General features: G+C 30.4%; 2 protein-coding genes and 1 pseudogene across 2 annotated transcripts; 2 read left to right on the forward strand and 1 right to left on the reverse strand.

The window, feature by feature from the left end:
• The first annotated feature begins 2,581 nt into the window (after positions 1 to 2,581).
• Positions 2,582 to 3,562, forward strand: LOC132271199 (uncharacterized). The gene is made up of 2 exons (XM_059772510.1): positions 2,582 to 3,314; positions 3,396 to 3,562. Exons 1-2 carry the CDS (start codon positions 2,582 to 2,584, stop codon positions 3,560 to 3,562), a joined length of 900 nt encoding a protein of 299 aa, XP_059628493.1.
• A 3,562-nt stretch (positions 3,563 to 7,124) lies between these two features.
• Positions 7,125 to 8,218, reverse strand: LOC132271206 (uncharacterized mitochondrial protein AtMg00810-like). The gene is made up of 3 exons (XM_059772524.1): positions 7,996 to 8,218; positions 7,728 to 7,921; positions 7,125 to 7,670 (listed from the first exon to the last, which is right to left on the reverse strand). Exons 1-3 carry the CDS (start codon positions 8,216 to 8,218, stop codon positions 7,125 to 7,127), a joined length of 963 nt encoding a protein of 320 aa, XP_059628507.1.
• Positions 8,219 to 14,404: 6,186 nt separating this feature from the next.
• Positions 14,405 to 14,561, forward strand: LOC132282477 (U2 spliceosomal RNA; annotated as a pseudogene).
• Positions 14,562 to 16,651: the final 2,090 nt, after the last annotated feature.

The raw sequence follows: 16,651 nt of genomic DNA on the forward strand, positions 1-16,651 counted from the left end.
GGTGGGGGAAGATGGTGGGTGGTGGTTGTGGGGTTGATGTTGCTGTGGTGGTGGTTGTGGGTTTAATTTTGCGGTGGTAATTGGAGAGAGAAAGGGGCGGCTGGTGGGGACGATGGTGGTGGTTGTGGGTTTAATGTTGCGATGGTGCTGGTTATGGGTTTGATTTCGAGATGATGATTGGAGAGAGAAAGAGGCGGTTGGTGGTTGGTCGGGGCAATGGTGGTTGGTGGTAGCGATGTTGAGCTCTTTTTCTCCTTTATATTATTTGGCTGGCATTAACCCAAAAATCTAATAGAATGCCAAAATCAACGGCGTTAATGCCATTAGAGATGTATTTCTAGAGCAAACCCGGTTGTGAAGCCATTGATGGCAAAGGAATCCCTGGGCTCAAACACTATGATCTGGAGGTCTCGGCAGTGACAACATGAGGGAGGAAGATTCTAATCAGAGAGGATATGGGTTGCAGCAGTAGAACTTCGTAGAACCCTTGATATGAGAATTGAAGTAATATTGTTACACACCTTGGAGTGGACTGCATTTTGTGATAGCTTAGCTTCATGAAAGTTGCATTGAGGCAAAGCTTTTGAACTAGATTCATTGGAGTTGATGGTGCCCATTTACTGCTATACTCTTGTTTGCACCCTAAATTTAATTTTTAATTCAGACACATGGTGTTGGTTAATTGGAGGAAAAAATATTAATTCAGCCACATGTCGTTAGTTTATTAAAAGAAGAGATGTGTCCTTTTAGGGATATTAATTTAATATTATTATCATAAAAGACTCCTATTTAAAATTGAAGACTAAAATTCAGATGTGGCAATCCACTAATAGCATGGTTTAATGCGTGTCTTTAAGGATAAACATCAGACAAGTTTTTATTCAAATTCAAACAAAGAGTTTGAATTCAAGAGGTATGTAACTGTTTTCAATTGCTGGAAGGAGTCTTTACAAATAGAGCTGAAAGGATCCAAGCAAGAGGTCCCCGACCATAACATCTGCAATTTCATTACAATCTAGTTCTTCATTTTACTGCATTTTCTTATAATGTAATTTTACTTGTACTTTTCTTTTTCCATAGGAATAATGTTAGAATAAAACTTTTATTCTTGTACTTTTGTATAATATTACTACTTATAGAATAAAGTGGACGCTTGGACTTTTTTGTCTCCTCCATTATTGTTTTATAAGTTATTCTTGGAGTAGATGGATGTCTGGATAGTTCACTTTGTCCCCTCTATTTGCTCCAAAATTCAGAATTGAAGAACACTTGGACAGTTCACTTTGTTCCCTTCTTTAATTCCAGCCCTTATTTTATTTTATCAAAAATCCTCTTAATTGAGGTGCTGAAGAACCTAAAAGAATGGGTCATCCTTGCCTTCCAGTAGTCGCTTGATCCACTAATAATCGTAGTGGCACAACATTTAGTAAAAGTGGTTGGAATAATTTGGTCAAAGAAATGAATGTTCAAACAGGGAGAAAATTTTCTTTAACCCAACTTCGGAATAAGTTTAATGGTTTGAGGAAAATTTATATCGAGTTTAAGAAATTATTATCGGAGACTGGCGTAGGATATAACCATGAGACTGGCATGGTTATAGTTGAGGAAGAGAGATGGGACAGGTTGTGTAAGGTTAGTAATTTAATTATTAGTCCTAAATAAATAATAAAATCTTGTATATTATTGGTTATGTGGTTAATATTGTAACAAAATTTGTAGGTTGTTGTGAATGCAAATAAGTTTAAAAGGTATGGATGTAAACATTTTGACAAGATGTCGACTATATTTGGGGACACATATGCAACAGGGATGCATGCCCACCCGTCCACTACAACACCCCCCGCAATCATTTTGCCCACTCCCAATGATGACGATGATGAGGAAGATGGTTGTGAGGTCAGTCCCCCACCTTTACGTAAAGGTAAAAAAGCCAAAAGAGATGCTTTATCTCCTGGTATAGCTGCACTCTTGTCAAATATGAATGAGAATTCTGAGAGGAAAGCCAAGAGAATGGAAGCTGCAATAGAGAAAGCAGCTAAAGCATCTTCTACTTCTACTCGTGTATCTTCATGTGAGAAAGGAGATGATGAAGTTTTCTCTCCCTCTAAAAAGGATAGAGATTATGAAATGTTTGACGCCTCTATGCTCCTTTTACAAAAAATACCTGGAATTGAGATGGCCCAATTCTTTAAGGTATCAAAGTTATTACATGATTCTGAAAAGTGGCAGAAATTTTTTCTTTCGGCACCTGAGGATGTAAGAATTGGTTGGGCACTGAATGTTTGAGTTTTTCTTTATGGATGATTGCGTTTTGTGTCATCGTTTAACTTATTACTATCTCACATTTGGATGACTGTAATAACTTAAATACTTTTATTATCTCACATTTGGATTACTGTAATAACTTAAATACTTTTATTTGTTGGATGCCTGTTACTACTCAAATACTTTAATACCATTATTTAAATGTTTGTTTTATTATTTAAATGTTTATTTTATTATTTAAATGTTTTGTTTATTATTGAATTGATTTGCTTATTTACTTAAATGTTTTGCTTGTATTAAATCTTTAAATAGGGCAATGGATATGTGGAACAATATAAGAAGAATAATTCAATTATATGACGATGAGGATGACAATGAGAGTGTCTTAATATTTGTTGCTATTTTAGAAGAGCAGAACTTCTATCAAAAGAGACGTTGCAGGAATTCAATTTTACAAGGGGAAGCATATGTTATGGAGATTCTAAACGGCCATAGAGAAAGATGTTATGAAAATTTTAGGATGTACCCTGAAGTTTTCAGAACATTGTGTAGTACCCTGAAAGGTATAGGGCTGAAGGATTCTAAATTTTTAACTATATATGAACAAGTGGCAATCTTTTTACTCACTTTATCTCATAATCAAAGGAATCGTGTTGTAGCAGAGAGATTTCAACACTCCACTGAAACCATTTCCAGACACTTCCATGCTGTGTTGCATGCAGTATGTCAGTTGGGCACCCATATCATTGCCCCTCCTGATTTTTCTGTGATTCCGAATAAGATTAGAGGGTCTCCTAGGTTTTACCCTTACTTCAAGCATTGCGTGGGAGCTATAGATGGAACCCACATTCCTGCAACTCTGCCAGTAGCTACACAACTTCCATTTCGTGGTAGAAAGGGCTATACCACACAAAATGTAATGGCTGTATGTAACTTTGACATGAGATTCACATATGTGCTAGCTGGGTGGGAAGGCTCCGCTAATGATTCGAGAATTCTAAAAGAGTGTATTAAGAACGAGGCAATGAATTTTCCAGCTCCACCACCAGGTATTATAATCTTACAATTTCACTCAATGTATGGTTAGTTTATCATAGTGTATATATCTTTACGTATTCTAAACATTGCAGATAAGTATTATTTGGTGGACTCAGGGTATGCCAATAAGCTTGGTTATTTGGCCCCATTTCGAGGTCATACTTACCACTTTCAGGAATACCGTAGGAGTAGACCACCCCGTGGTCGGGAGGAAGTGTTCAATCATAGGCATTCATCTTTGAGAAATATAATTGAGTGATACTTTGGGTTGTTGAAGATGAGATTCGCTATTTTGAAGGCAATGCCTCCTTATAAGTTTTCAACATAAGTATTGATTGTAATGGCTTGTTGCACATTACACAACTTCATTAGAAATTAATATCAGCTTGATGATTTATTTGATGGTGACGATCCTCCTCAAAGTGATGGTGAAGACGATGAGATTGTTGAGCATGTGCTTCCGGCTCAGCTTCGAGAAATGGATTAGTTGCGTAATACTATTGTTGATCAAATCTGGAATTCTCTTGGGCACTCTTGATCTTCCTGAAATTGATGGTATGTTTTTTCTTTTATATGTAATATATTTGTTGCTATTGTGGGCTTGTAATATGTATATATGTATTATATATCATTTTTGTTGTTATTATTTTGCTTTTATTGTTACTGGCTGATATTATTGTTAATATTTTTCAAATTAAATTCTACCATTGCAGATATGAAGTGTGTTGATACTCTCTTGAAGGTGATGTGTGCTGGTATGAAGATGACGTGTCCTACTATTGAAACTTGTTCATTGGAAGTGAAATTTGTGTTTTTTTAAGTATGTCTCCTGTAAGATCTTTTGAGTTTTTCTGATACCTTCTTAACAGTAAAGGAAAATATAAGGAAATATCTTTTTATTTGTTAAGCATCTTTTTCTTTGTTTTTGAATCATATTTTTGAAATTTGTAAATGAATTGTGATTGAACTTTGAATTATATCTCCTGTTTAATTTAATCTACTGTTTAATTTGTTCTCAATTTCTTTGTCAATTTTCCTGATACAGAAGAATGAGTATGATTTGAGAAGCTTCCTTGCAAGCTTCTATTCTAGCAGGGTGTTTTTTTTATATTTTATTTTATGTTATGACTCATTCATAGATGTTTTGTGAAGTTTGACTCCAAATAGATGGATTAGAAATGAAAAAGGTGATCTTAATATCTAGATCATAAGAACACTGTAAAAAGATGGAACTCTACATGTCAAATTATATATATATATATATATATATATATATATATATATATATATATATGTTTGTGTGTTCAAATTTCAATATATTTATTAAAATATATATATACTATTTATATAGAAATAAATTTATAAATATATTCAAAATTTAAAAAATAAATTAAAAAGAATGATAACCAAACATATTTTTTGTTTCTGTTTTTTTTTTTTTTTTTTTTTTTTTTTTTTTTTTTTTTTTTTTTTTTTTACAACAGTTGAAATTACCAAACATGTTTTGTTTTCAAAATTCTTGAAACGCATGGCTTACCAAACATATTTTTCATGTTTCTGTTTCCGACATTTCCAAAACAAAATATCGTTCCCAAACATACTTCCGATTTTTGCCAAAACACTCCAATAGTAAAAACGCTGTTTCTGTTTTAGCCAAAAACAAAATGCCTAAAGTAAAACGCATGCCAAACGAGCCCTAAAAGGAGCTAAAAATAACATATTTTTAGGTTTTTTTTAAAAAAAATTCTACCAAACAGTGCCTTAAGACACTGTTTGGCGCACTGTGCATAAGCTGGATAGTAAGACAAAATAGTGGCAGCCCAAAACGGCACTGTTTTGGGCTAAGAAAAAAAAAAAAAAAAAAAAGGAAGCAGCGATCGCGGGTCAGCTCGCTGAATACCGCGAGCCAGCCCGCGATCACTAATGGGCCCTAACACTTATAGCTAGCCCGCTGCACTTCATAAAATCCATTCGTTCACCCAAATTGGGCTTTGAAGAGCCTAGCTGCAGATGCTCTTAAGGAGTGAGTCAAAATAAAACGCAAAGAGAAATAAATATATTAAAATAATTAATCAGTAACCAATGATATAATGACAAAATTATGAAAAATTGTGTCACCTGCACTCAATTGATGTCACTGACAGTACCAAACCCAAAAAATATGAATTTGATTTTTTTAATGCAGGCAGACATCCAGAAAGCAATGGGAGAGTGAAGGACTTATTTAGCTTGGTCATCCATTTAAATTGTCATCCATTTCAATTTGTTCATGTCTCTTCTACCTTATTTTATTGACCACGGCATTACAAGTTTACATTAATATATTGAACTCTGTTTGATTCATTTCGAATGCATTTGGCATGATATATATATATATATATATATATATATATATATATATAGTTCTTAAAGTTCTTGAATGGAGTGAGAGTTATTTAGTTTCATTGATCAATATGGATTAGTTTGGCTAACGCTTTCTGCTAGTGCTTTTCAAAATACTATTAGAGTGTGGAAAAAAGCAGTGATGAGTGCATTTCACTGTTATTATAATTGCGAACACGATGAAAAACAGGAATGCAAATTTTAGAACTTTGTGGTTAGCTTTTTACCCATATAAAGCCACGTCAAATAAAAAACTGATAATCAAAAGACTATTTGTTTTTTTTCTTTCTTTGGCGCATTACTTTTTTGAATTCGGTGCCTAGTTGTTGAAAGTACTTTTAACTTCTTGTATTTGATTCCTCTCTCTTTGGTTTGTCAAATTAAAAAAATAATAAGGAAACTCCAAACCCTCAATTATTCTATTATCTTTATAATTTCAGGATCTAGGAGTCGATTTCATTATACTGAGTTTCAAATTGACTATAAATTATCAAAAAAATTATGTAATATATTCTCATCCTGTATAGAAGTGAGAATATTGATAAGAAATCATATAGAGGGGTAGTTACTTCATAATCGTGCATATGGTTATATTGTAAATAACATGTTTGAATAAGTTTGAGTATGATTTATTTTTTTATTAAATAAAATTTTCAAAAAAACTTGGCATAGAAAAAGAAATGGTACAATACAACTTAAGGTAGGTACATGTGTACTGCTTTATATATATATATATATATATATACCTGACAATTGAATTGCCCTACCACAATTTCACATATATATATACCTGACAATTGAATTGCCCTACCACAATTTCACTAATGTTATTAAATGATGTGACAAGAGCCCTACGTTCAAATAAATAATAATAATAATAATGATGTCTTAATATTTAATGGCCTTCTCAAATTCAGCTCTTAAATACGTTGATGAGATTCACTTGTAAAATGAAAACTTGATTGTGAAACCTTTTATAACTTTTAAATATCTATTAAGTTAAAAGGATTAAAACACTTGAACTTGTAATGACTATCATGACATGCTGCCATGAAATTGGTAAGACTTTGCATATACGATTGAGGATAACAAATTGGACTTGAATCCTCTAAGTTAAATCTTTTTCAAATTATCATAAGTTGAATTCTCTGCTGATTGACATGTGACATTTAAAATCTATATGTTGAATATAATAGAGAGATAGAAAGAGATATACAATACATGTTCTGTATATTGAAATGTGAATAAATCATATACAAATAGAGATATATATCTAGGCTAATGATCAACAACGGGCTACACAATAATCATGGTTATACTACGACAGTAATTACGGCAACAATCACTATGAAACAATTATAATATAATATAACATTATTATGATAACATCCCCCCTCAAACTCAAGGTGGTAGAGTAGATACCAACTTGAGTTTGAAAACTAATTCCCGAAATCTGCTTCGCGGATGTGCTTTGATAAAGATGTCAACTGTCTGATCAGTGGAAGTTGCAGAATGAAGATATACAGTGCCCCGAGTAACATGGTGATGCACAATATGACAATTTCAATATGTTTGGTGTGTTTATGGAAGACATCATTATAAGCAATGTAGATAATACTCTGGTTATCACAACAGAGAACAATGCCAGTGGAATGAGAAATACCCATATCTGTTAAGAGCCATCGAAGCCAAATAAGTTCTTGTGTGGAATCAGCAAGGGCACAATATTTGGCCTCTATACTAGACCTGTAGATGATGGAATGTTTTTTGCTGCGCCAAAAAATGAGAGAGTTCCCAAGAAAGAAACAGTAGCCAGTAGTAGAACGCCGGTCAATCGGATCACTTGCCCAATCGGCATTAGAATAGGCACGTAGCTCAAGTGACGAATGAGAAGAAAAATGGAAGCCATGAAACATAGTCCCTTTAATGTATCGAAGGATACGTAGTACAACAGCATAATGAGTAAATCGTGGTGCAGATAAGAACTGACTGACAAGATGCACAACATAAGCGATGTCAGGTCAAGTGATAGTAAGGTATACCAAACTGCCAACCAACTGTCGATACAATGTAGCGTTACGGAAGAATGTACCATCTAGAGGAGTGAGCTTGACACTGGTCTCAAGTGGAGTGGGAGCTGTTTTGCAATCCGTGAGTCCAGTACGAGTAAGAATGTCAGAGGAATACTTGGCTTGGGAGAGATAATAACCATCCGAATCAGAGAGAATCTCCAAGCCTAGGAAATAACTGAGGCGCCCAAGATCCTTCATATAAAGTAATAATCAAGAAAATTTTTGAGTGCAGAGATACCTGCAAGATCATTTCCAGTGATTATCATGTCATCAACATAAAGTAAAAGAAGAGTAATATCAGAGTTAGTCTTGTGGACAAAAAAACTGGAATCAAATGAGCTTGAAATAAATCCAAAATCTCCAATTGTAATACTGAATTTTGCAGTAACTCCAAAGATTGGAATCATATCAAAGTATTCGGTTGATTGTGCAGTAACTCCAACACACTCAACTTGGCTCATTTTAGCAACTTTAGTCAATGCGACGTGAACCACAAAAAGGCATAAATGATGGGGGAAGACAGCCAATCACAAGAAATTAACAAGAATTTTTTGTTACCTTTTGTAATCATTTTTTTTTTATCCCCTTAAAATGGTTTTTATTTTTATTTTTTTTTATTATAAATAAAAACTTAGGTTTTTGTTCAGTTTTTCTGTTTTAAGTGAATATTATCCAAAAGAATTTGAAAATGATTTTCTAAAACTAAAATGAAAACATTAGAGTTGTATTTGGTTGCATATAGAATTAGTGGTTTTGAATTGGAATTGGAAAAAAAAATATTAATTAAAAGTTTAAATAAAATATTTCCAATCCCAATTTTAAGACATTAATTCTATGCAACTGAACATAGCAAGTTAATTCATATTACAATAAAAGTTTAAACTAAACTACTTACATACTTCTTCTTTTTTTTTTTCTTTTTTTTTCTTTTTCGGGTTAACTAAGTGACCAGTTTAATATGCACAACATAATACGTAACTAGTTTATTGTTTTTTAGTATTCAAAGTGTGTTAATTCAAAATGAGCTCATACTTGCATGGCATGCTTGCATGAAATTGGTAAGGCTTTACGGACATGATCATGTATAACAAATGTTTGAGGTTATTAAGAGTAAATATTTGTTATTCCAATTAGGAGAGATATTGAATTGACTCTGTAAAAAAAAAAAAAATTGACTCCGGAAGAAAAAGAAAAAAAATTTGACTGTGTAAACAGCTTAGTATTGGGCAGATGGTTTATTACAAGAAGGGAATTTCTTCTGCTTTTAAATTATTTTATTTTCATAAATAAATAAAAGAAATAAAACTTTCAAAGAAATGATGAAAGCAATTTCTCATTACTTCCGTGGTTCACACCTTTGTAATTGTTAGTGTGAATGCAATTATAGTAAGAATGGAAAATTTTTAGAACTTTGTAGTTTGTTTTTTCTTTATATAGCCGACTTTTAGGGACATAGGAAATTGCTTAAACATTGTCAGTAGTCAATGTGACCAATACAAAAGCCATAAATGGTGAGGTAAGAAAAGCACTAATAGTGCTTTTTCTTTTCTTTTTTAATTTTCATATGGTGACTTTAAACTCTCAAATTTTTTACCATCTTAATAGTTTTAAGATCTACCAGTAGACTTTATTGTGGAAAATCTTAATATGAATTTTCATCCTTTGCAACGATTAGAAGGAAATGCTAGGAAATCATAGCTATTTGATATCATGTGTGTCCATGTAATGGACAAAAATCCTCTCCTGTCAAAGAGGAGTCCTGTTTTGGCCGGCTACCACTGTAGAGGCTGTAAAAATGGGGCAAACAGTGTAATGGGTAAAAAAAGGGTATTCTGAAAATATACGAAATTATATATATATATATACATATATGCAAAATTATATATATACACACATACACGAAATCACAGTCCTGTTGGTGTTCAATTTCAGCGCCAATTTGAAATTTCCTATTTGATCCCGCCTCTTCTTTCTCTTCTTTTCCAAAATATAGAAAGAAATTATATTTTCTTCCAAACAAACACAGAGGTCTCCATCCCTTTCCTTACTTTTCTTCTTTCCAAAAGTTTGATAGAATGCCGGAGAAGACGAATTTGACCAGAAAGGATTTTTGTCCGTTAACTAATATTGTATTAGTTTTTTATTCAGCATTTTTATTTAACATTAAATAACATATCAATTTTGTCATTATTAAAAAAAAATGTAAGAAATGTATAAGTTAAAACGACGCAGTATGTTATAAGGGTAAATTGGTCTTTCAAAATTTTCGGTGCCGGAAGCTTATATCATGGGGGTAAATTGCAACAAAATCATAGTTCAGGGGGGTAAATTGCAACAAAATCATAGTTCAGGGGGTTTTTTGTAGTTTAGGGGGATTTCTTGCAAATGACCAATAGTTCAAGGGGCTAAATTGCAACAAAATCATAGTTCAGAGGATATTTTGTAGTTCAGGGGAGTTTCTTGCAAATGATCAATAGTTCAAAGAGGTTTAATACACTTTACCCAAATAATAATAATAATTACCTTTTTCTTTTTTTAATTCATTACGGAGACTTCAAATCCTCAATTATTCTATCATCTTTATAATTTCAGGATCTAAGAGTAGGTTTCATTATATTAAGTTTGAAAGTGAGTAAAAATTATCAAACAAATTATGCAATATATTTTCATTCTTTATATAGAGGGGTGGTTATTTCATAATCGTGCGTATGGTTTATATTGTAAATAACATGTTTGAGTAAGTTTGTGTATGATTTATTTTTTTATTAAATAAAACTATCAAAAAATTTGGCCTAAAAAAAGAAAATGGTACAATACAACTTAAGGTATGTACATGTGTGCTGCTTTATATATATATATATATATATATATATATATATATATATATATATATATATATTCCTGACAATTGAATTGCGTTATATTGCCTACAACAATTTCACTAATGTTATTAAATGATGTGACAAGAGCCCTACATTCAAATAAATAATAATAATAATAATAATAATAATGTCTTAATATTTAATGGCCCTCTCAAATTTTGCTTTTAATACACTAATAAGATTCAGCAGGTAGCTTAGATGGTCAGGCCTTGGGTTTGCTCTCCAATAGTCACCAGTTCGAGTCTCCGTAGGGCCACTGGAAACTTACTTGGTCGTTAACTTCAGGGCCTCCTGAAATGACTATCACGACATATTGCCATAAAATTGGTAAGACTTTACATATAACATTGAGGATAACAAATTAGTAGTGGTATTGAATTAGTTGACTTTAATTACGTGTGAATGCAATGAAAGAAGGAATGAAAACTTCAAAACTTTGTGATTTGCTTTTTTCTTTATAGAGCCATCCAATTTGGCATTGAAAAATATATGTTTCATGCAACATTTAAGATATAACAAACCCAATATAGTCTCATTAATTTCAAAGTAGCAATTACAGTATTTCTCATTACTTTTGTGGTTCACACTTTTGTAATTATTCGTATTAGAATTAAAACTTAGAACTTGTTTTCTTAATTTCCATAGGAATACGTTGTTGATAACTGAAATATTTTAGAAATGTTTGGATATATTACTAAACTATATCAACCATGTACATAAATTTTTAAATCCATAAGTTTGCCAAGCAATATTGGAGAAATGGAGTGTTTGGAAGTTTACTTGGGAGGAACTATTATAACAAATTTACCTCCATCGTTCATTTCTTTGACTCACCTTATACTATTAGATTGGAGTAACTGCAATTTAGATGAAGAATCCATTCTTAATCTTCCTCAGTCATTGGAGTATTTGAATCTAAGCGGGAACAACTTTGTTAGTTTACCAGCAAGCTTCACTCAACTCACAAGGCTTTACTTGCTTGAGTTGGATGATTGGTTAAGCCTCCAAACATTGGAGTCACTTCCATCATCTATACAGTCTGTTTCTGCAAATGGTTGCGTATCCTTAGAACGTTATTCGATTCCAAATGGGGCTCGCATTTCTGAATTGAATTTCGTTGATTGCCACAAATTGGTTGAGAATCATGGGAACAACAAGCCAAATGTATACCATTCAGAATGTCAACTTCAAGTACGTACATATATATATATATATATATATATTTGTTTCACTTTCTCTCTGTAGACTTACATTCAAAATTAATCCCCTAATCGTTGAAATAATAACAATGGGTGACAAGGAATTTTAGTATTTGTCTATATTTTTATTTTAACATCTACTCAAACAAAACAACTTGTACCATCTAAATAAGTGTCCACTCCAAAGATTTTTCATGCCTAAACAACATCACAATTGTTCCGAAAATGCTCCTCTACATATTTTAAATTGAAAACGCCAACATTTATGCATCACTGTAACGATCCAAAAAATCATATTTATCTGTGCTTAATAAATTTAACATATTATGTCGGATCATTCACTTGAATCATTAATAGTGCTTAATAAATTTAACATATTATTTATCTGTGCTTAATAAATTTAACATATTGTGCTTAATAAATTTAACATATTAACGCCCTCACACACACGTTTCCCTAGCTCTCTCTCTCTCTCCAAAGGCACAATCATTCAGTTGAATCATTAATATAAATTCAAACCAAAAAAGAAAAAAAGAAAAGTAAGAAAAAAGTTTGGTCAGCAATGATGACTGTAATCATGACATCAAGTCAATTGGAGCATATTAGATTGGAAAAGCCCTTGATCTCTCATTTCAAGACAATTCCAAAAATCAAATACAGCTATATAGATTCATAATAAATCTAAAATCTCAGTATCTATATCATAAAAACTAAACCCCCCACCAAATATATATATATATATATATAATAATGATAAAAAAAAAAAAAAAAAAGAAAAAGAAAAAGAGAATGGGTCTATGGGTCCAAATGAATTGGTAAAACTGTACTTCTTGGTCACATTTCAAGACAATTCCAAAAAATCTAATACAGTTTACAAAGAACGCAATTTATATTAAATCCTGTTTACAAACAACGCAAACTAACCTATAAAGGTTCATAATTAATCTAAAATCTCTATATCTATAAGAATTTTGAATTGAGAAATAATTTAATGCATAATGACAAAAAGAAGAGCATGGGTCAATGGCTCCAAATGGATTGGTAAAACTGCACTTCCTGGTTTCATTTCAAGACAAATCCAAAAATCAAATACATCTATGTCTCCCAACACCAATTAAATACTGTTTACAAAGAACACATACTGACCTATATACTGCAAAGAACACGTACGAATACCCAATACAGCATACAAATATATACTTTTCAGAAACTGAACTTCACGTACCTAATGTTTGCGCCGTTTTCCGAATCCATCAGGAAATATCATCTTACGGTGATTCAATTGAGCTCAAAATCAATGGTGAATATGAAAATGAGTAGCCTATATATCATCGGATCGGCATCACTTCAGATCGCATAATGTTGTTTTATAATAAAAAAAAAAATTGGAAATGCAATGGTGATGGGTGTTACATTGAGGCTTCAATTTGGCGGGGCTCCAATCAACGACCATTGAAGGTGAAAAAGTGAGAAATTCATCCGGTAATTGATGCGCACAAACGGAGATAGAAAAGGTAGCTCAATTTAATTTTCTTCAACTTTACTAATATTCAATTTGGATTTGTTCATTTTCTGAACTACTTAGTATCTCATTGCAGAATTGTTAAAGATAGTTTTTTTCCTAATCACAATTCTTTACTAAAAGGTATAAATTATCAATAATTCCAAACAAATACTTGAGATTTGGTATGATTCCTTTATTGTTAATTTATAAAATCTTCCCAACCATTATTTTTATAAAACAAAATTTATTCCCCTATCGCCAGTTTTAAAAGAAATCACAAATCATTTATATTATTAGTCATTTGGATATCCAAGTCATCCAGCAATATTATAACCAATCTATATATATATGTGTGTGTGTGTGTGTGTAAGTGGGTGGGTTGTATGCAATTTCATTTTTTTTACTTCTATATATCTATTCCACTTAAAAATTATCATTTTAATTTGTTAGTCCACTCATGCATTATTTGAGATTAACAAATTGGCTGATAAATTCGGGGTATTTGAATTGCTCGACTTCTGTGTAGCTTTGGCATACTGTGTACGTGTGTGCAGACATATGTATCCTCTCTACGTGTTTACCTGCATCACCCTTTTTCTTATAAGTAATGGAAAATTATGTTTCTACTTTATTGCTATGAATTTATTTATTTATTTATTATTTTTTTAATGCAGGCCAACATCCGTACATCATTGATCAATACGTGTGTTTTATTCACTGAGGGCCGTTTGGGCGATGGTTTTTATTTTTTATTTTTATTTTTATTTTACTTTTGTCAGCAATGTACTATAATGAAGTAAAAGAATATAATAATAAAATTAATTTATATCTATACTATTATTAAATATTAAATGTGTAAAGTGTTTCAGTATTTTAGTATTTATTTATTAATTAATATAAATTCTATAAAACTCAAAAATGCCTAATAAAATTAAAATTAATTCAAATTAACAAAATATAAAAAGAGTTTAATTTAAATTATAAAGTCTCACATTGGTTTTAAGTAAAAATGATTACATGAAAACTTCTTATAAAACTATAGAGTTAAAAGAAATAATAATCACACCTTCTCGGCCTTTTGGCTAAGATCAAGTGTAGTACTAAATTTTTTTGGGTCGGCCTTTTGGCTAACCTTTCTTGGTCTTTTGGCTAAGATCAAGTATAATACTACTTTCTCGGCCTTTGTGCAAAGAATTTCAGTATTTATTTATTAATTAATATAAATTCTATAAAACTCAAAATTAATATAAAAGAGTTTAATTCACAATAAAGAGCTCTCATTAATTATTATATCCCACGATAAAAATTATATAAAACTCAAAATTACCAAATAAAATTAAAATTAATTCGAAAAAACAAAATATAAAAAGAGTTTAATTCAAGTCCCACATTGGTTTTAAGTAAAAAGGATTATATGAAAGCCTTTTATAAAATTATAGAGTTAAGGAAATAATAATCACACCTTCTCGGCCTTTTGGCTAAGATCAAGGGTAATACTAAATTTTTTTGGGTCGGCCTTTTGGCTAAGATCAAGTGTAATACTACTTTCTCGCCTTTTGTGCAAAGAGTTTAGTATTTATTTATTAATTGATATAAATTCTATAAAACTCAAAATTAATATAAAAGAGTTTAATTCACAATAAATAGCTCTCATTAATTATTATATCCCACGATAAAAATTCTATAAAACTCAAAATTACCTAATAAAATTAAAATTAACAAAATATAAAAAGAGTTTAATTCAAATTACAAAGTCTCACATTGGTTTTAAGTAAAAAGGATTACATGAAAGCCTATTATAAAACTATAGAGCTAAAAAAATAATAATCACATATTCTCGGCCTTTTGGATAAGATCAAGTGTAGTACTAAATTTTGCAGTATACAACTACTCACACAAAATATAATAAATTCATATTATACTATACTACTCACACAAAATATAATAATAGTAATTACCTAATAAAATTCAAATTAACAAATTATATTATATTACTCTCATTAATTATTATATCCCACTACTCTCATTAATTATTATATCCAACGATTACAGTAGGAAGGGATTCAAAATCTAAACCAAACTCAAATGGACCAAATAATTCTTTCCACATTTGAGAACAAACATATTTAAATTAAGTATCATATTTGATCTGAACATTTCGGAATAGTTTTAGAGTTACTGTTGAAAATTCAATCTATAATCAATTGTGCTTGACCAAATGGTCCATATATTAAATTATTTGTCAATTTTCATATTTTTTATTTAATAAAATCCTTGATGTAAATGAGTCGTGAGTTTATTGCTGTAAGCCATACTAAAAATTATATCTTGAAAAGCAAAATTAATACACCAAACGACAGAGACCAACCAATATGCAATAACCAACCAAGCAGGAAAAGCAAAATATAATACAACCTCTCCTAATTTAAGAACCCCCAAAGCTTTGAAACTTACCACATGCTTCCACGATAATAAATTACTAAATTATAATAACAGTAATTACTTAATAAAATTCTAATTAACAAAATATAAAAAGAGTTTAATTCACAATTCAAATTATACTATACTACTCTCATTAATAAAAACCTATTCATAAAAAGAGTTGAATTCACAATAAAGAGTTTAATTATTATATCTCACAATCAATAAAAAGTTTAATTAAAATTCAAATTATACTAAAATTCAAAACATATAATAATTAATTTTTCTAACATAATATTTATTAATTGATATGCAAAATAAAATAATTTTTCTAAATCTCTATCACAAATTAGCTTTTATTATGAGTTTCTTAATAAAATTAAATCTAATTAGACAAGGATATATTTAAAGAAAATAAAATAATTTCTATAAAGCTCTATCACAAATTACCTATTTTATTTTCAATAAAACTCTATCACACTAGACAAAGATATATTTAAAGAGTTTCTATAAAACTCCAACACAAATTACCCATTTATCTATTTATTGTGAATTTTTTAATAAAAAGAAATCTAATTAGACAAGTATTATTAATATAAAAAATTATTTATTAATTGATATAAAAAGAGGTTCAAAAGATTTTTTATAAAACTCTAACACAAATTACATATTTATCTATTTATTATGAGTTTTTTAATAAAAGTAAATCTAATTAGAGAAGAATTATTAAAATAAAAAATATTTATTAATTGATATAAAAAGAATTTTTAAAAAAGTTTATATTAAACTCTAACACAAATGACTTATTTATTTATTTATTATAAGTTTTTTTAAAAAAGAAAATCTAATTAGGCAAGAATTATTAATATAAAAAATATTTTTGAATTG

This window comes from Cornus florida, unplaced genomic scaffold (assembly GCF_030987335.1).
Source record: "Cornus florida cultivar Cherokee Brave unplaced genomic scaffold, ASM3098733v1 CherokeeBrave_3.0.0_Hap2_Chr01, whole genome shotgun sequence".
NCBI lineage: Eukaryota > Viridiplantae > Streptophyta > Magnoliopsida > Cornales > Cornaceae > Cornus > Cornus florida.